The following is a 19,255-nucleotide window of genomic DNA, read 5'->3' as shown; positions in this document are numbered from 1 at the left end:
CCCCTGGCTGCTTCCATCCAGGAGAGCAGCAGTGTAGTGTGGGTCTGGGCACAAACCAGGGGCTCTGGAGGTGGCACTGGCTGCATCTGCCCACACCACACTCTGTAAAAGTGGCATTCTGATGGTGATGGCAGTGTGATGCCTACAGTGGGATACTGCTGGCTTGCCCAAACATACTTAGCACTGCTGGACTCAGGGTCACTCTGCTCACCCATGTGCCTTATTGCCAGCTGGGCAGAGTGAGGCACTGGGAAGCCTGGCTGTGCTGCATGGTTGTTGGGGAGCAGAACCCCAGGCTTTGAGCCTGCTTGGGGCAGTGCAGACCAGCTTGCAGCAACGGGCACAAATATGCTGAGCCGCTGCTGGAGAGTCAGTACAGAGTGGAGGGACCTGGAGGAATTCTCACTGCATGAAATCACCCTCTCAGGCTCTGTCTGGCCCCATTCCCCTGGGACTCAAGGGAGCTCCTGCCTCTTTAACACCTGATTGAGTCCATGCCTTTAAAATGGGGCTGGGCAGGAACCTCCTACCCTGTAGGAGGAGGCTGAGCCAGGAGCAGGTGGGCTGAGTAAGCTGGTTCTCCCTCCCCACTCCCCTACCCCAGTACCTTTACAGCCCCCATAGCCAGGCTAGCTTTGCTTCTGGTCTGGGTTTTAGTCAGGAATTTGTACCCCTTTTTGGATATATAATATATAACACCTTTCTGTTCCTGTGCTAAGCTGAAGCAGCTGGTATGGTTGTCCTCTTTTGATAGGAGCTGGAAGCACCCTGGGATCCTTTTGCTGGTGCCCACAGTCAGCTCTGCCTCTCAAGTGGGGAGAAGCATGACTACAGGTTCTCCTTAATTCTTCTGCTGGCCAGCCCCATCTTGTCCCACTTACCTGCTCCCTCCCCAAACACACACTCACCTATCATGGCTATGCCCAACCCTTTCATCAGCCTCCTCCTCCTCCTTGTTGTGTCCCTTTCCCAGGCTGCAAATCAGTCCCCACTGCCCCTTGGTTCCCTGCCTGCTGTCCCCACCCTGCCCCTCCTGCAGGCCCTGCAAAGGCGGGCTCCAGGCAGCCCAGGCTGGAAAATGGGGCCAGCCAGTGGGCAGCCCCTGCGCTACATGCTGAATCTGTACCGGCGTGCTGCTGACCGCGAAGGCCGACCCCGCCGCAGCCGCAGCCTGGGCACCAACACCATCCGCCTGGTCCAGGCCAGTTCCCATGGGGGTCAGCCCTGGGCAGGTAAGGAACCGGTGGGCACTAAGGATGGTGTGGGGCCTTAGCAGAATTAGCAGGGTAGGCTTGAGCTCTGAAGGTGAGGTTTCTTGTCTTCTTCCTTCCTCCTGTTTACATTGTCCTGGCTAAGGTTGCTCTTGGCCACGGGCTTCCACTTGGCAGGAGTCAAGACTCTGCCCTTGGGGTGAGATGGACAAACACATTGCTGACCCTTGTGTGCCCTTCTCTCCTTCCCACCCTGCCTGATGCTGTGCCAGGCTAGTGGTGTTGGTGCAGAGGATGGGAAATGTTACAGACTCTCTTTGCCCTTCATGCCACCAGCAAGCCTTGTCTCATGGCTTCTGTTCTGTTCTGCAACTTCTGCCTTGTGCTGAGGTGGATGGCTGTCACAGGCTCTGCCGTGCTGTGTGGGGCTGTGGCAGCACCATGAGAGAAGGGGATGCTGCACAGCACCTCCTGCACTATGCTAAGAGAGTACTGGTCACTGCTTCCCTGCAGGTCGGTGGTACTTGCAGGCCCTCACCTACCACCTGGAGGGCCAGCCAGAGGCCGAGCACCTCCTCAGAGCCACTGTAGTGTACCTGCCAAGTCTGTCACTAGCCCATGGTCGCCTCCTCTGTGCTCTGGAGCTGGTAGTGGCCAGCAAAGCACCCAGGTTGCTGCTCAGTCCTACTGCCCGTACTCGCCATGGCTGGGCTGAAGTTGACATCACCTCTCACCTGGTGCTGGGGAACAGCAGCATGGGGAGCCTGGCATTGCGGCACATCTGCGTGCGTGCCGGCCGAGCAGGAGGCCACGATGTCCCAGTGGCCCCTGGCCACCCTTTCCTTCTTCTCTACCTTAATGATACCCAGGCAGGGTTGGCACCTCCAGCAGCAGAGCCTCACCGACACCGACGTGATACAGCGACATTGGCTCATGACCTGCCCAACTACCTGCGGGAGCAGGGAGAGGAGAAGAGTGACTGTTCCCTCCGCCCCTTCCCTGTCAGTTTTGCACAGCTGGGCTGGGACCACTGGATCATCGCTCCGCACCGCTATAACCCACGCTACTGCAAGGGCACCTGTCCCCACCTGCTCCGCTATGACTACCACGCCCCCAACCATGCTGTGGTGCAGAGCTTTGTTCATCAGCTTGTGGATGCCAATGTGCCCCGGCCCTCCTGTGTGCCCTACCGCTACAGCCCCATCAGTGTCCTCATGATTGAGCGCAATGGAGGCATACTGTACAAGGAGTACGAGAATATGATTGCAGAGTCCTGCACTTGCCGGTAATTTCCACTGCCCCAGCACATCGCCCCTGGGCTCTGCCTCTTCCTGCAGATCTGGACTTTAGGGTTTATCTTGCTCTGCCTGGGGCTCACTCGGCTCATCTCCCCTCCCCATGCTGCGCTGCTCAGTGGGGAAGTTTTACAATGACAGTTTTATGTAAATTGTGGATTTTTAAAGGCAGGAACCTGTGCTGGGGTGGTTGTCCCATGGCATCTGTCCTTCCTGCAGCCCCCATGGCGGCTGCCTGGTTTTGGTGGGCAGGGGGGGCTTGGCCTGATGCTCTCAGAGATGAGCTGTGTCCCTAAACTGGAGTATGAAGCTCTTAGGAAGTGGTTGGGAGTCTCCTGGGGAAGCCAGGGCAGGGAGGGAAAGAAGTCCAGGAGTCTCTCTGTGCTTTGCATTTGACACGTTGGTGGTGTCAGGATCTGATGTGACCCTGCCTGTGGCATTCCTTCCCAACTCATATGCACCCCATCCCTATCTAGCCTCAACTGCAGAGGCATCTCACCAGGCTGAGAATTTGGGCTGGAGGGAGGAAGCTTCTCTCCTCCCCTGTGGTTCTGCTCTGGAAGGGCTATGAAAAACTGGAGGGACCTGAGCTGCCATCTCTGCTTCCAGTGCTAGAGGCCAAGGCAGCTGCCTGTGCTGCGCTCTGCCTGCTGTTTCCTCTGACACACTTGTTCTTCAGCTCCTTGGTTTGCCCTCTGGCAGGGCTCAGGTCTCATTCTATCCCAGAGGTTAGATTGCAGATGTCTCTCTACCTTCTTGCACTCTTGCTGTCACACAGGCCTTGGGCTCTGCTGGGCTCCTGGCATGTCCCTGTTCCCAGAAGGGTCAGTCCTGCTTTCAGCATCCCTGCTGCCTGACTTTCCTCTATTTATTGCTTAATTGTGAATAAATAAACTGTTTGATTTTGCTAAAGACCATCTTGGCCTGTTCTTGCACTGTCCCTGGGCTGCAGCAGGTGCCCCCTGGGATAGGCTGCCTTAGGCTGTATCCCGATGCAACTGCCCTTGTGCTTTCACTGGGGCGGGGAGGGGAGGAGAGGGACGGGGCGGGGAGGAGATGGGAGGGGAGAGGAGGGACGGGCCGGAGCGGAGAGCGAGCGGAGCGGAGAGGGGAGGGACGGGGCGGGGGGGCTCGGGGCGGAGCGCGGAGAGGGGAGGGACGGGGAGGGGATGGGGCGGGGGCTCTGACTGGAGCCGTGCTGTCCAGCCAGTGCCGGTTCTGGTCCTGCTGCCGCCGTCATGAGGAGCCGGAGCAACTCGGGCGTGCGTCTGGACGGCTACGGGCGCCTGGTGCAGCAGACTATCCTCCGCCACCAGGTGCGGACCCTGCCCGGCAATGGAGAGCAGGCCCGGGGCCCCGGCGCGCCCGGCTGGCCCGGGGAGTTCCGTGTGAACGGTGTGTCCCCTCCGCAGGACGCGGTGACGGGGCTGCTCCCCGCTAGCGCCGACTACCAGGACGCCTGGGTCCGGGACAACGTGTACAGCATCCTGGCGGTGTGGGGCCTTGGCCTGGCCTACCGCAAGAATGCCGACCGCGACGAGGACAAGGCCAAGGCCTACGAGCTGGAGCAGGTAGGAGGGCGCAGGAGCCGGGGCGGGGCTGGCGTCACTCGAGGGCGGCCGTCGCCCCGGTCCCGTCCGCTTTCGGCGCAGCTGGGTCGGGGGCCCAAAGGCAGAGCCGTGAGGGTGAGGACGCGGCTGTCCCCCGACGCCGAAGGCAATAGGAATGGATGTCAGAGTCTGCTCTTCCCAGACCACACTGGAGCCCAACCAGAGGGTCTACACCTCCGGCTCTGGGCTAGTCGGGGGCCACAGCTCTTTACTCAAGGGCTGGGGAGCCATGTACTGCAGCCATGCCCTCTGCCCGCTGCATAGCATGGCAGCCTGGCCTTGCTGGCAGACCAAGAAGTCTTCCCTTTGCTGTCACCCAGGGGCTGTGAAAATGTGAGCAGGGGCTCTGATTACAGACGCTGAGCCCCACAAAGGTCAGCGGCCAGCTGATCCTGACTCAGGGCTTCTCTTGGAGGTTAACAAACCTATTTTCCTTGTTCCTGCAGAGCGTGGTGAAGCTGATGCGAGGGCTGCTCCAGTGCATGATGAGACAGGTAGGGGTTGGGGAGTACCTCTGAGTGTCAAGTGGTCTCTTTAAAGCCCAGCTATGCCACAGAGGCTATTGTCCTAGCTGTACCAGCCCTCCCTAGCCTTCTCTGATGAGCAGAGGGAAGGCCTCCTTCCAGCAAGTCTTGAAATAAGTTCTGAGCATCTGTCCTGGGTGTGATTGAAGTTCCAGAGCTGTGGGCTGGTGGCCAGTGGAGCCATTGCCAGCTGCTCCCTGTCTCGTGGCCTGGCAGGTGCTAGGATTCTACAGCTCTCCTCCCTGAGGTCGTTTGGGGTAACCCTTTTCTCTCTGCATGGTGCAGCTGTGGCAGTGGGCCCTCCACTGCTGCAGTCCTGCGCTGCAGCACCATGTGAGCCTGCGCTCACTGCCTGAGCACACAGTGGGGCTCAGCCCAGGGGTTGTGGAATTTCTGCCCTGCCAGGCATGACTCCATGTTCTCCACTCATGGCATAGGGCAGCCCTTGGCTCGGGAGCTGTCAGATCTCTCTGGAGACAGGGTTCGATGAATGCCTGCATCTCTTTGCCCTTCTCAAGGTGGACAAGGTAGAGGCCTTCAAGTACAGTCAGAGCACCAGGGACTGTCTGCATGCCAAGTATAACACCCACACCTGTGCCACTGTGGTAGGAGACCACGAGTGGGGTCACCTACAGATGGATGCTACCTCCCTCTACCTCCTCATGCTTGCACAAATGACGGCCTCAGGTAATGCTGGGGGCTGCCATTGCAACTTTGAGTGTGCTGGTGTTCAGGCTCAGCAGAGTCTCAGTTTGGGTGCAGCTTCCTGGGTGCCAAGCTGTTACAATGGCTTCCATGACCCTCACTGTTTTCTTATGCTCATAGTATCTGAGGTGGATTTGGGCCCCTTGATGTTGGTCTCTCCAAAAGCCCCTGTTTGTCTGAAGCCCCAGAACTGCTCGAAGGGGTGGGAGTGGAGATGGAGTCAGCTAGGACATAGCTTCCGTTAGGCAGCCAGGCAGTGGGAAGGCATCGTTCCTGGGTTACTGCAGCCCCATCCTGGTTATGCTTGGATAGGCTAATGTGAATTCTTCCCTCTGCTTTAGGCCTCCACATAATTCACAGCTTGGATGAAGTCAATTTTATCCAGAACCTTGTATTCTACATTGAAGCTGCCTACAAAACTGCGGTGGGTAGCATGTGCTGGGGAAGGGGAGTGTGCTCCGGTGGTGGAGATACTGGACTGGTGTCGAGGAACAGCTGTGGGTTTCCCCTGAGCCACTCCAGCACCTTCAGGAAGCGCCATGGATGTGTGGGATTCAAAGGCTTTCTGGGTGTGTTCTGAAACAGTGCCTGATTCACAGGACTTTGGCATATGGGAGCGTGGGGACAAGACAAACCAGGGCATCACAGAGTTGAATGCCAGTTCTGTCGGCATGGCCAAGGTGAGCTGGGAAGAAATGCTGGCTGTTGGGATGAGGAGCACCAGTGGTCCTGAGCTGCTTTTTGACAGGACAGGCTGGGCATGTTTAACTGCTGAGGCGCAATGCCCCATGCAGTGATAGGTTCCTGGGGAGCAAGACTTCTTGTGCACTGGGATAAAACTGCCCTTCTAGCCTGAATTTTGCCTGAACTAGCAGTGAAAACTTAATTGGGGGTGTGTGGCATGAATGTCCTTTTTACATCTGGAGATGTGGTCCCATTTTGACCGGAGATGTTCTGCAGCCACAGCAGGGTTCAAATTCTTTCAAATTTGAGCAGTGCTTTACACACAGGGACTAGAATGGAGTGAAAGCTCTTACAGATGAGCAGCATGGTGAAGGACATGCCTCTTTGGGTCTCACTCTGCTTGCAGGCTGCCCTGGAGGCACTGGATGAGCTGGATCTCTTTGGAGCCAAGGGAGGCCCACAGTCAGTGATACGGGTGCTGTCCGATGAGGTGCAGCACTGCCAGGTGAGACCCACTCAGGCATTACACTGTTGCAAGAGGAACTGTGATCTGCTGTGTTTGCAGTGTGAATGATGCCTGGTCTGACAGCCAAATCACCTTTCCTTCCCCTTTCCCCAGTCCATCCTCCACTCAATGCTGCCCAGGGCCTCCACATCCAAGGAGGTGGATGCCAGTGTGCTCTCTGTCATCTCCTACCCAGCTTTTGCTGTGGAGGACAGTGAGCTGGTGGAAATAACCAAGCAGGAGATTATCACCAAGCTGCAGGTGAGCATCTCTGCCTTTGTCTCACTGTTCCCAGAAGACAGCTGCAGTCCAAACTGCTCTAGCCCTCTTTTTTTCCCAAAAACATGTTCTGTGGGGGTTTGTTGGGGCATGTCCTCTCCCAGTCTCCATGACCTGTGGCAGGAGTGTGCAGAGAAGCAGCCCTGTGTGCTGTGGACCCAGGCTGTAATTTTGGTACCTGAGTGCTAGGTGAGTGAGGGAGGGGGTGTTTGGCTGAAGGAAACAGACTTCCCCTGCTTCTGCACTGAAGGTACAAGATACCTCACACTTTGCCTCCTGCTCAGCAAATCTTCCCTCCCTTCCAGGGGCGGTATGGCTGCTGTCGGTTCCTCCGGGATGGATACAGGACTCCCAAAGAGGTAAGTGTCCTCAGCCCTGCTGCCTGGCAGAACTTGACTGCCAAGCAGCAGCCCACCTGGATGCAGCACAAAGGGTGTGTTGGGGAGCCCTGAGTAGCCCCAGGCAGTGTCATGTGTCTGGGCAAGGCTCCCCAAAATGCTAAGAGTACATTGGAGAAGTGGTACATCCCAACCACGCCCGTAACAGATGGCCAGAGGCTGCCTCTGCCTGCATCCTGGGACCAGGTGGTGTGTATTTCTTAGGCTGGGAGAAGGTGGGACCAGCGCCCAGCATGGGAGCCCTGCTGAGGTGGGCTCTCCCAGGGCTGCACCAGGCTTGAGCAAGGGCTGGATGCCTGGGGAGGTGACTACAGAGCTGCTACCCAACAGCCTCATCTGTGGTAGCTCTGGAGGTCACAAAGCTGTTTCTGTCTCTCCTAGAACAGCAGTCAGCTTGGGTACTGACAGAATAGCCCTGGGAGTAAGTGGAGAGTTTGCTGATTTGGAAAAGGAAAATTTTATAAGCAGCAGTCTCATTTGTTAACCACTGAACTAGGAGGGCTGGGAGGACATTTGGTTCTTAGGAGGAGGAGAAGCCCTGTCAGTTTGAGAGGGTCTTGTTACATGCCACCTGCCTTGATGTCACTAACAGGACCCCAAACGCCTCTACTATGAACCTGCTGAGCTGAAGCTGTTTGAGAACATTGAGTGTGAGTGGCCTCTCTTCTGGGCATACTTGATGATTGATGGGATTTTCAGTGGAAACGTGGAACAGGTAAGAGAGGCAAAACCTGCTGGGCTAGTGGAAAAGGTCCTGGCAGGAGAGGTGTGCAGAGGAAGGATGCAAAGAGCCAAGACTGACAGTAGATTCCTTCTCCTCTCTCCTCAGGTGCAGGAGTACCGGGAAGCCCTTGAGGGGGTTCTCATCAAGGGGAAGAATGGGGTACGCCTGCTGCCAGAGCTGTACAGTGTCCCACCAGATAAGGTGAGTGATCCTGAGCTATAGTGGGAAGCAGGAGTGTCTTACAGAATCACAAGATATTCTGGGACCCACAAGTGAAAAAGTCGTGAAAGTCCAGCTACTGAAACTCCTGGTCTCATTACCAGATAATTAAGTTTTAAGTGCTTATTAAGCCAAATTGTTAGTGAAGGGGCACATGTGTGTAGTGCATGGAAATCTCATGTATAAAAAGGTTGGCTTGGAGCTATTACAAAATGTTTGTATAAAAACTTTTTTCTCCCAAAGCATTTCTTGCTCCCACACACAAGAGTTCTTTGCTGACAGTCTGTTTGCTCGGAGACTGAGTGCTCCAAGAGCTCAGGACAGGCACACCTGGGCTGAGTAGGTGGTGATGAGCTCCAGTTCAGTGGTGAGGGGATTTTTGTGGGCCTGGGCTAAGAGCAGTGGCCTCCTGATGCCCAGGTCATCCAGGAGAGATGTGTGGGGCGTGTCAGTCCTTCTAGTGGGATGGCCTGAGCTGAGAAACCAAACATAGTGCAAGCAGCTGCATTGTTGTCTGATACAGATGCCTGGGGCAGTCATAAGAGGAGAGGAGGAATGTATCCAGGCTCTTTTAGATCTTCTGTGACAAATGCTGTTGTTGGGCCTTGTTTTAGGCCTTGGACTGCTGGACTTCAAGATGCAGTGAGGATGCTTCCTTCAGCATCCTGTGTCTGTGGGTCCCTTCTTGACCTCCTGGCTTGTTTTACAGGTGGATGAAGAATACAGGAATCCACACACTGTGGACAGGATACCCATGGGCAAGCTGCCACACATGTGGGGACAGTCCCTCTACATCCTGGGTTGTCTGATGGCCGAGGTAGGGTCACCCTGGGTGCTGGGGAGGGCTGTGGGACCAGGCTCTGGGCTGTGAAGGTGCAAATGCTGCCACCTGCCATGGGGAAGTTGTCCCCTCCATCCCCCAGGACCTCTTAAAGGTGGGTTGTCCATAGGCATCACCCATTCTACCCTGCCCATAAAATGTTAATCTCTTTATACCTTTTTTTCCCCCAGGGGTTTCTAGCTCCTGGTGAAATAGATCCCCTCAACCGCCGTTTCGCGACTGTCCCTAAACCTGATGTGGTGGTCCAAGGTGAGGGAAAGGAACCAGTCCCAAACCTGAGCCTGGCAGGAGGGGGGAGCTCTGGCTCTGCGGAATTCACAGAGGTGGCTCTGGGGCGGCTCTGCTACTGGCTTGCTGCCAATAAACCCCAATCTCAGCCCTGGCAACGTGGGCAAAAGATGGGGTGCAAGTCTTTCCATTTCATCCTGTGTTGACCCACAAAACCATCATCTGCTGCACCTCCTCTGCAGAGAGGCTGAAAACTGTCTTCCTACTATATGACGGGGAGGACTTGTGTGTGTAGAGTGTTAGGAGGGGTAAAGCAGACTTCTGCAGTGCAAACTGGTTCCCAAAGGACCCCAGACAGCTTCCTCTCTGTGATGTGGTGCCTTGTATGTGTCCCTAAAGGCACGGGGCAGTGCTGTCACACCCTTGTGTCTCTGTTGCACTGAGACTGTCTTCCATCCACAGTGTGTATCCTGGCTGAAACAGAGGGGATCAAGGCAATCCTGCAGAAGGAGGGCATTGACGTGGAAACTGTGGCGGACGTCTACCCCATTAGAGTGCAGCCTGCTCGCATCCTCAGCCACATCTATGCCCGGCTGGGTGAGCTGAACTCCCTGCTCCTGCAGCCAAAGGGATGCAGAGGGAGTCTGTCCCACCCCTGGCACTCCTGCTCATAGACACTCATGTCCTGCTCTCTGCTTGACTGATGAGGATTCTGCTGCCCATTTCTAGGCCTGATAAAGCCACTGATGCCCAAGGGGAACAAGGTGGCAGACAGTGCTGTTCAATGTGATTCTGATGGGGGTAGAGCTTTGGCTTGCAATTGCAGTCACCCCAGAAACAGACAAATACTCTGATCCCTATAATTTGCTCTTGGTGTGGGCAGGAGTTGTCTTCTGTTCCTGTTCTCAGATCTGGATGGGGGAGGCTAGCCAGACCCAAGGCAAGGCCATCCCCGGCAAAGAGAGCCCAGAGCTCAGGCAATATGGCTGTTACTGGTGGGTGGGCAGGGCTGAGTGTGAAGGGAGGATGTGCTCACCTCTGTTCCTTGATGCTGCAACCCCTCAGGCATAGGGTTTGTTTTGCAGGAGCCAGAGATTTAGCCTGGGCCAAAAGAGACACCTGATCTTCTGTGATTTAATTTGGCAGCTAATTTGGGCTGCCAAAAGGCCAAATGTGACATGGACAGGAGGAGCAGCCTGGCAGCTGCCAGAGCTGATAAGCAAGGGATGATGCTCTTGCTGCACCATCCTGGGCTTTGGGAGTAATCCAGGAGCAGTTGGAATGCTGATGGAGCTGTCAACTTAGGGGGCCAGCCTAATGCAGAGGGGCACCCCTAGCCCTGCTCCAGCTTTCGACATACCCAAAGACCAGAAGATGTGACACTGCAGAAGTCAGGACAGGCTGTGTATTGCTGTTTCAGCACATTTCTACCACTCTGGGCAGGTCTGGGGACAGAGAATTACTGTCCCTTAGAGCTGTACCAGCTTGACACAGGGTTCTGGGATATCCCAGCTGCAAACCAGCATTTCCCTGCTGGCTGGTAGCAAGAGGCTTGGCACTACTTGCTGCTGCAGCCCCTTTCATGAGGAGGCTTGCACTAAAAACTCCTCTTCCTGCCCTCCCAGGCCGCAACAAGCAGATGTGCCTTACTGGACGGCCCTACCGGCATATGGGTGTCCTTGGGACCTCCAAGCTCTACAAAATCAGGAAGAGCATCTTTACCTTTACCCACAGGTGAATGACATTGCATGGGCTCATTCCTAGCTATTCTGTGATATGAAACTGGGAAGGAAGTTTCTTCAATGACTGGGTACTCGAGTTATTCTAAGGTGTGACCCAACACTCTCTGAACAGCCTGGGAGTGTGGAGTAGTCCAACTCTGTGGCATGAGGTAGCACAGTGGTGGTCCTGGCTGTGTGGATGTTGGGACAGTTTGAGCCTTTTAATGATCAGTATTGGATGGAAATCTCTGCTCACCCTGACAAGGACACCAGAAGGAGGCTGATGGCAGGCCAGGGACATGTGTCCAGGGGACAAGCAGTATTGCAAGCCTAGCACTTTGGGGAGTGTATATTCACTTGCAACAGGCACAGCATGGACTAGTTATGTGGGGCTGGATGCTGCTGCTGAGTTGTGGTGTTAGTTACGTCCTCATAGCTGTTAGTGGCCAGTAGCTGCCGTGGGGATTGAGGGTCCCTTGCTAGGCTGTACTAGCAACCTGCTAAGTAAGGTGGGATGAGCCATTAGTGCAAAGTGGGTGCCCTTTGGGTGCACAGCGTGGCCAGCTTGACTGCATACCTGTGGGAAGACGTGGATGGTGCCATAAGGACCCGGGGACTACATGAAGGTCTGATCATGTCTCTTGCTGTCCTCACAGTTCATAGACCAGCAGCAGTTCTACCTGGCTCTTGACAACAAGATGATTGTGGAGATGCTGAGGACGGACCTCTCCTACCTCTGCAGCCGCTGGAGGATGACTGGGCGACCAACCATCACCTTCCCCATCTCCCACACCATGCTCGGTATAGATACTCCAGCCTCACAAGTCATTTGGCTAGAGCAGCCCTGGGAAATAGCTCTGCAGGAGGAAGGGAGTAGGCAGATATGTGACTGTCTCAGTAACAGGGACATGGTGAGGCTGAAGCAGCCAGTAGTGTCCTGTGAAGAGCTCACTGCTCAGAGGAGCCATGCTGAGTGAGCAGCTGGCCTGGCAGCTGGCAGGGTTGCCTGTCAGTCACGAGTGCCTGCAGCTCAAGGGCTGTTTGCTGGCACAGATGTATTCAGACTCCAGGCAAATAGGCTTGTAGGAAGGCCTTTTGGGAGCAAGACCAAAAAAGTAATTTCTTTATAGAAGTGTTCTTGGTGCTCTTTCTGCATCTTGGCTCTTCCCTAAGACTGAGCACCTGCTAAAGCCTTTCCCAGTCAACAGAGAGGGCAAAACTTTGCCCCAGAAGGAGCAAAGGTACGGAGTAGAACTGGCTTGCCTGTAGCAGCTCACAGCTTCCCTGTGAGCCTGGTGCAGGAAGGTGACTTTGTTCTGCTTTAAGGCCTTTCTATCTCTCCTTGTGTACTTGAAATCTTAATTTCTCGAACGTGCCTTTTGCTGTGGTGCCTCCTGCCCTCAACAGCAGCCCATATGAAAGGCAGAGACAGAGCAGGGGGCTGTTAGGTGCTGCTATCTGGTACTGCCTGCTTTAGCCCAAGGTAAAATCCAAGGAGCTTGGAGTGCATCCTGGCATGGTTTTCCTTGAAACGAGCCTGGACAGTCCAGAATGTGCCTTTTTGGGTGGTGCTTTTGGTACCACAGCCTGACCACATACCTCAGAGGAAGGGTCTGGCCATGGTGCTTTGGGTGTCTGAATGCCCACCTGGTCCTGGGTTACTTTCTGGGAGCGAGTGTGAGTATGAGAGGCTGATTGCTTGTGCATCTTCCACACAGATGAAACCAGCAGCAGTGTGCATCCCACGGTGCTGGCAATGCTGCAGAAGCTGCAGGATGGGTATTTTGGTGGTGCAAGGTGAGTGCAGCTTCCTGCAATGCAGGAAGGAGAGGACTGATGGGGCCTCCAAGAGCCTAGTTGTGAGGATGGATACCTGCTGGGTAGAGCATAGGCTGTGAGGGAGCAAGCTGGGGAGGATACACTGGGGTGTGCTAGGCTATCAGCATGCCCTGTGGCTACAACCCCAACAGAAGAAATGGAAGAGAGGGCACAGCTCTTCATGTTGTCAAACCCATGGCTGCAGGATTCCTCTAATAGCTTTTGGGCAGCCCTTCCATGCCCACCCATGGCTGAAAGAGTTGCAGGCAGCTAAAGCAGACACCAGTGTGTATATGCTTCTGGTGAACATATCTGTCCCCAGCAAAGGGCCTGCCCTGGAGCCAGGAGGTAAAGCCAAGGGTATCAGCTCCCCTTTCCTCTCCATGTGACCTTGCTATCTCTTGCCCAGAATTCAGACTGGTAAATTGTCGGAGTTCCTGACAACGTCATGCCGAACGCACCTCAGCTTTATGGACCCTGGGCCAGAGGGTAAGGTCTTTGCCAAGAGTTACAGGCTCAGCAGTGACATCTTTGAAAAGCTAGATGCCAAGGAGTGGCTGCGTGGCTTGCAGGTAGCAGAGGATGGCAAGGGAGAACAGGCCAGTCACTGCTGTGGGGTGGCAAACGCCTAACTCACTCTTACAACCATAACACCCAACCTCCCTGCCAGCATACACTGCTGTGTTCTTGCGCTTGGGTTTTCACCATGTTCCCATCTGGCCCCTTGTTGATCCTGTCTGGAATGAGTGACTCTGACCTTCATAAGTTGCTGTGTGGAGATGAGATAAAGTGTTGACAGTCTGCCTCCACTTGAGAGATGTGGCTGAGGGTCTTTGATGTATAAATGACAGTGCAGAAGGCGATAGCACAGTGACCAGGGTGGTGGGGAAGAGTCACCATGTCCCTCATTAATCTCTGTTTTTTCCCAAAGCCTTAGACCCTCCCCTGGGCAGAGCTGCTCCAGTGAGTGCCAAACTGCTATGTAGAGAGTACCCGAGAATGCCTTGGTCCATCACAGCATGAGGGACCCCTCTTTGTGCTGGGACCATGGCAGGGTGCAAGTTTTGCTGTTCCCCTTGCAAGCTGGTCACATCTCCTGTGTGACCTAGCACTGGTCATCATCAGTCTTCCCACTGTTTTACCTCTGCAGCTCCTGCAGCCAGTGAATGCACTGTGGCACTCTGAATGCTCATTTTTCTTGCCCTTCTCTCACTTCACCTGCAGCCTCCTTTCAGGCTGCATCAGGGTTTATGTCCAAGGTGTCTCCTTCGCCTCCCAGCTCCAGTGAGAGGATCTGCCTGGCCTTTCAACAGCATCTCAAAGATGCTAAATTTTAAGGTTTTCCTGTGGTCAGACGTTGCAGCCAGGCAGGTGAATGTTCTCAAGGGTGGCACTTCGAGGATTTTTCCAGCCTAGCCCTCAGGCACTGTCATGAGGCATTCCATTGAGGGGTGGAAAGGGGATGCTATGCTGCTTCAGGTGCAGTCAGCAGCTTGTCTCCTGGGGCCAACACAGCTCTGAGTTTGAGATCTGGAGAGCTGCATAGCTTTGCCCTGGCCCACTGTAAGTGCATTGACATGTCTGTGTTTTATCTGGGGCAGCCCCTCACTTTTATCTCCTGACAGAGCAGAGACCTGGCCTCTGAGCACCCCTTTCTATGCTGCTGTTAGTGCATGGTGTCTCAGGTGCTCCTGATGTGGTGTTGGGAGCTGCTTGGAGCTGGGCAAAGAGCAAGGCAGGACCCATAACTCTTCCTGTAACTCCTACTTACAAATAACTGTTGCAAAACCCACCTTGTCTTGCTCCCTTGCTGGAGTCCTGCTTGGAAGATGCCCTTGATGTGCTGGGGTGCTTGTTAGTGGTCTCTGCTCAGACAAGCTGCCTCTGGCTCTGCCTCCCCACTTCCCTGGACAGAAGCAGTGTGAGGATTTTCCTGCAAGGTTTTAGTGGGGCACTCCTGTCCTTGCACAGGCTTGGGTCAGAGACATGCTGCATCCCCATTGCTTCCTTTGTCAAGGTGGGACACGGAGGGAGCCCCATTTTGGGGCAGGCAGTGTCCCAGGCAGGAGTCATGCAGGAACAAGCGTGCTTTGTGTGCCTGGCTGCCAGCACTGGCCCTACATTGTCACTTTGTGCAGCAAGCAAAGCTTTGTCCCTGCTGAGGCATAGCTGGGAGCTCTCTGGGCCTTTGGGTGCCAGAACTCAAAGTGGCTGAACTGCTGCTCTGCTGCCTTCCCTTCCAGAGGACACTGACGATGAGGTTGCTCAGTATCTGGATCACTTGCTGCAGCACACGACTCCCCAGTCAAACCTGCCTCCTACCACTCAGCGGGGAGGGCTGAGCCGCTTCAGGGCTGCTGTCCACACCACCCGTGACCTCATGTCCCTGGCATCTAAGGCCAAGGACCTGCATGTCCAGAGTGAGTAACTCCCAACACCCTCCACACCTTCCCTTGAGCCCAGGGGTGAGGTTGAAGTGCTTTGGGAGCTTTCACAATTGTATGATGCTGGGGTTCCCATGGATTGCAGAGGAACTAAGCCTTTACCTGGGCAAAGGCACTTTATGTCCATCATGTTAGTGCTGGCCATTGAGTATCTTGGAGTTGGTGCCTGTACAGCCCCATGGAAACTCAATAAAGAATGGCAGCTCCCTGCAGTGTTCCTCTGGGTGGACAGGGGCTGCTTGTCCCATAGCCAACTTCTCTGCAAGGACTGCTGGGGGAGCAATGTCAGTGCCTGAGGTAGTCTGGGGCACAGTAGTGGTGTTTGGGGCTGTACACATCTCCTCCAACCTGTGGGTTTTTTTTAGATGTTGGGATGTATGTCCCCAGCAGGATCTTCCAGGCATCGCAGCAGTCGGTCAAGCTGCTGAGTTCACCCCACCAGCATGACTTGGATAGCAAGGTGAGCTTGTCTCTCTCAGACTGAGCTATCCCTTCAGCTATAGCCAAAGTGTCCTTGCAGGATTGCAAGGAGAAGTCTTGTTGTTTGATGAGGGGAAATATGCATGGGGGCATTTGGTGCAGTGTGCTGGTGGTGCTAATCAGCAGCATGGGTCTCCCTTCCCCCAGAGCCACGCAGTCTACACAGAGATGAACTTGCCACGTGATGAGGATGGCAACGTGGACTGCAAGGCATTGGTGGACCAGTTGCGCCTCTGCCCCACGCTGCAGGAGCAAGCAGACATCCTTTACATGCTCCACATCCTCAAGTAGGGTGATCTCTGTGTCCTAAGGCCTCACTGTGCATAGAGGGGTTTGGCACAGCCCAGGGGGCCTGCCAGGGAGCTGTGACAGGCAAATTCCTGGATATAATGCAGCACCTCCTTCACCTTCACAGGGGACCTGAGTGGCACACGGGGCTCGATAGTGAGCCTGGCCCCACCGTCAGAGAGCTCCTCACTGAGCTGTATGTGCGGGTGGGGGAGACACGCCAGTGGGCCCTGATCCGCTACATCTCTGGAATCCTCAAGAAGAAGGTCGAAGCTCTGGATGAGGTAACAGCTGTAGAGCTAGCCTCTAGCAGGCTGAGGTCTGTCAGGTGACTCAGCAGAGTGAGCAGGTGAACCATGGCTGCATCAGCTCCGTCTCCCTCTGCCTTGTGCTGAGCCCCCAAACCGTCAGCTGTTGACAGTGGCTGCCTTTCTGTCCCCAGGCCTGTACTGACCTCCTGTCTCACCAGAAACACTTGACAGTGGGGCTGCCCCCAGAGCCACGTGAGAAGACAATCTCCACGTGAGTGTGGCACCTCTCTCTCCCCAGGCATGCTGGGCTGGGTCTGAATGCTGAAAGCAGCTGAGCCTGCTGCTCTGGGGTCCATGGGTAGGAGTAGCCCTGGGTGGCTTTCCTCAGCCTATATTTCTCCTCTTGAGGCTGTACAGACTGGGGGTATGCAGGGTTTGCTCTGCTGCCTCTCACCTGCTGTGTTTGTCCACGCCCCAGCCCAATCCCCTATGAGGAACTTGTTCGCCTTATTGATGAAGCCAGTGAGAAGAACCTCAGTGTGTCCGTCCTCACCCAGGTGAGGGGCCAAGGTGTCAGAGGACCCCACAGCTGGGTGTCTGCCCTGGTGAGCAGCAGTGAGGTGATGTGCCTTTGCCCCTCCAGGAGATCATGGTGTACTTGGCCATGTACATACGCACACAGCCTGCGCTGTTTGCTGAGATGTTCCGCATCCGCATTGGGCTTATCATCCAGGTGATGGCAACAGAGCTGGCACACTCCCTACAGTGTTCAGGTACATGTGGCAGGGACAGCACCCTGGCTGGGGTAGGTGCTGTGATGCTTGGGGCTCTGTCAACCAGAGAGGAGAACTGTTAAAAGTGGGCAGCTCAAGCTAGGATAAGAGCCTGCATGGAAGTGCCTGTGTCTGCAGCTGGACGTGTTCTTGAGTAGCACAAACAAGTGACTGCACTGCACTGCAGTCTCCATCCCAGCTTGTGTTGGGCTGGCATGGGAAGAGTCCATTTTATAGGCAACACCTGGAGCTAGTGTATGTCCTTCCCAGATGAGCTCCTGTACCAGTGCTCCCCCTGCTCACAGAAATGTCCTAGGAGGACTGTGAGGCAGGCTTCAAATCACAGTTCTCTTCTCTCCAGCTGAAGAAGCCACAGAGAACCTGATGAATCTCAGCCCTTCAGACATGAAGAGCCTCCTCTACCACATCCTCTCTGGCAAGGAGTTTGGGGTGGAAAAGAGCGGTAAGTCCCAGCAGAGAGCATCTTGGGGCAAAGCTGAGTGCAGAGCATGGCCAGATGTACGTGTTCCTACCTGTGAGGGGTGTCCATGTTCTCTCCTATGTTCAGCAGAGATGCTTCAGTACTGGGGGTCCAGCAGGAAGCTCTGCTCTTCATAAGGATGGTGCTGAGCGATTTCTGGAATCAAGCCTGAATCTCATGGCTATTTGAGCTTTGCTTAGTTTGGCACTTGACCTGGTTGGGTCTGAATTGAAGCAGTTCTGTACTGTGCTCATGGATCTCTGATGCTGTCATGTTAGAGGGCAAGGTCATGCAGAGGCACCAGTGCCTGGGCAGTGACGAGGTATGGCCATGCCTTGGGCGATGTTGCCCACTCTAGACCTCCTTCTCCACCAGTGCGTTCAGTGGACTCGTCGCTCACCACTGCTGTCTCCATCTGTGACATGGGAGCTGTCGGGGCCTCCAAGCCTGAGCGCACTGGCCTTGTCAGGCTGAAAAGTGAAATCAAACAGGTGAGGGCAGGTGGTGCAGGTCTTGTGGGTGAAAATCAGCTACAAACCAGGCAGAACTGGTGGAAGAGTGGGAGACACAGATGCTTCCAGAAGCTAATTTTGTCTCCAGTCCTGCCCTGGGAGGAAAGCTAGGGTGAATCTGGTAGTGGGTAGGGGTTGCTCTGGCAGTTTAGGGGGAGCACAGGGGTGGGGAGAACCATGTGGAATCCCAGGTGTGGCTGTTGGTGGGCATCTTCCAACAGCAGAACCTTCATTTCCTTCTTCTCTTGCAGCAATTGGATAAACGTAGGCAGAGTCTGCCTGGGAGTAAGGTGAAGCCTCCCTGAAGCCTCAGCTTTTGCCCCTCATGCCACGCACCAGGGCAGCTTACCTGCATGCACAAGTCAATGAGCTTCCCTCACCTGCTGCAGCAATGAGTTGGCTTCCCTTCTAAGCGACTGCCATTACAGCCAGCTGGGAGCTGTGCTCAAATGCATTCCATTATACCCACAAAATCTGCTGAGCAGGATGGCATGATGCTGCCAGTGCTGTGACCAGTAGTAACTCTGCAGGACAGTTCACTGAATCCTGCCTGCAGCCTCCCCACCACTTTGTCTCTGGGGAAAGAGGCATCTGGTCAGCTACAAATGTCAAAGACCTCCTCTTATGCCTGTATCCAGGAGGAGTCCTGACCTTTAGAAGGTATCTTGTCATCAAAGAGGCGGAGCTTGCTGGGCCAGGGTGATGCAGCAGAGTTGGGCCCAACTTGCTATAGTGTGAAACCTGACATCACAGATGGTTGTCTGGGGGCAGTGACCTTCCTACTGGTCCTCCTGTCTGCTTGAGACAAAATCACTGCCCATACTAGTAACCAGCAGAGCAGTAGGAGTCCTATTCCTGTGTGCAGGCCTGCACAAACCCACTGCTGCTGCAGCCCTGGCATGTGCAGCCCTCTGCAGCTTTCCTTTCGAAACTCCCTGTCTCCAGCCAACCCTGGCCCTGGGATAACTGTCCTGTGACCTGATTCTGATCTGTACTGCTGCTGCTCTGTTTGCTGTGACTGCTGCCTTGCTCTGGCATGGTCTCATTTCCATCTCTCCCTTTCTCCTTCAGCCGCTCAGTTTGCAGTCCAGGGACACCGACCTGAAGTCCTTTCTGGTAACCTGTGTTTGTTGGGTGCACACATGGGGTCTGTTCTGTTTGTGGTTGCAGGAAGGAGCTGTGCTCTTGTGGGGATGGTACAGGGAGCGGGGCTGTAAGAGGACTTCGCTGGGGGAAAGGGTGGCAGCTCTGTCCTGGGAATGAG

At 55.0% G+C, this 19,255-nt stretch overlaps 2 protein-coding genes across 2 annotated transcripts in view; both read left to right on the top strand.

Annotated features, from left to right (window-relative positions):
- The first annotated feature begins 201 nt into the window (after positions 1-201).
- Positions 202-2,568, top strand: BMP15 (bone morphogenetic protein 15). Its single transcript, XM_056491019.1, has 2 exons — positions 202-1,232; positions 1,725-2,568. Exons 1-2 carry the CDS (start codon positions 914-916, stop codon positions 2,498-2,500), a joined length of 1,095 nt encoding a protein of 364 aa, XP_056346994.1. The 5' UTR covers positions 202-913; the 3' UTR covers positions 2,501-2,568.
- Positions 2,569-3,696: 1,128 nt separating this feature from the next.
- PHKA1 (phosphorylase kinase regulatory subunit alpha 1) overlaps positions 3,697-19,255 on the top strand; it is a 19,000-nt gene continuing 3,441 nt past the window's right edge. Inside the window, exons 1-29 of the mRNA XM_056491568.1 lie at positions 3,697-3,822; positions 3,919-4,077; positions 4,563-4,610; positions 5,159-5,327; positions 5,687-5,769; positions 5,945-6,025; positions 6,436-6,534; positions 6,649-6,795; positions 7,119-7,172; positions 7,804-7,926; positions 8,041-8,136; positions 8,864-8,971; positions 9,166-9,244; positions 9,686-9,820; positions 10,849-10,953; positions 11,596-11,745; positions 12,663-12,741; positions 13,172-13,251; positions 15,006-15,182; positions 15,572-15,666; positions 15,834-15,973; positions 16,102-16,258; positions 16,417-16,496; positions 16,704-16,782; positions 16,869-16,998; positions 17,360-17,461; positions 17,855-17,970; positions 18,243-18,281; positions 19,063-19,107. Of these exons, the coding sequence (XP_056347543.1) occupies positions 3,745-3,822; positions 3,919-4,077; positions 4,563-4,610; positions 5,159-5,327; positions 5,687-5,769; positions 5,945-6,025; positions 6,436-6,534; positions 6,649-6,795; positions 7,119-7,172; positions 7,804-7,926; positions 8,041-8,136; positions 8,864-8,971; positions 9,166-9,244; positions 9,686-9,820; positions 10,849-10,953; positions 11,596-11,745; positions 12,663-12,741; positions 13,172-13,251; positions 15,006-15,182; positions 15,572-15,666; positions 15,834-15,973; positions 16,102-16,258; positions 16,417-16,496; positions 16,704-16,782; positions 16,869-16,998; positions 17,360-17,461; positions 17,855-17,970; positions 18,243-18,281; positions 19,063-19,107 (3,033 nt within the window). The 5' untranslated portion in view covers positions 3,697-3,744. The remainder of the gene's footprint in view (positions 3,823-3,918; positions 4,078-4,562; positions 4,611-5,158; positions 5,328-5,686; positions 5,770-5,944; positions 6,026-6,435; positions 6,535-6,648; positions 6,796-7,118; positions 7,173-7,803; positions 7,927-8,040; positions 8,137-8,863; positions 8,972-9,165; positions 9,245-9,685; positions 9,821-10,848; positions 10,954-11,595; positions 11,746-12,662; positions 12,742-13,171; positions 13,252-15,005; positions 15,183-15,571; positions 15,667-15,833; positions 15,974-16,101; positions 16,259-16,416; positions 16,497-16,703; positions 16,783-16,868; positions 16,999-17,359; positions 17,462-17,854; positions 17,971-18,242; positions 18,282-19,062; positions 19,108-19,255) is intronic.

The sequence above is a fragment of the Oenanthe melanoleuca genome, chromosome 4A, assembly GCF_029582105.1.
Source record: "Oenanthe melanoleuca isolate GR-GAL-2019-014 chromosome 4A, OMel1.0, whole genome shotgun sequence".
NCBI lineage: Eukaryota > Metazoa > Chordata > Aves > Passeriformes > Muscicapidae > Oenanthe > Oenanthe melanoleuca.
Note: the sequence above shows the minus strand (reverse complement) of the source record. Positions and strands in the feature narration are given on the sequence as shown.

Bases quoted from the DNA above. Each gene is read 5' to 3' on its own strand.
- BMP15 (XM_056491019.1), top strand. From the start codon at position 914: ATGGCTATGCCCAACCCTTTCATCAGCCTCCTCCTCCTCCTTGTTGTG. The intron at 1,233-1,724 runs GTAAGGAACCGG...GCTTCCCTGCAG, and splicing joins TGGGGGTCAGCCCTGGGCAG to GTCGGTGGTACTTGCAGGCC.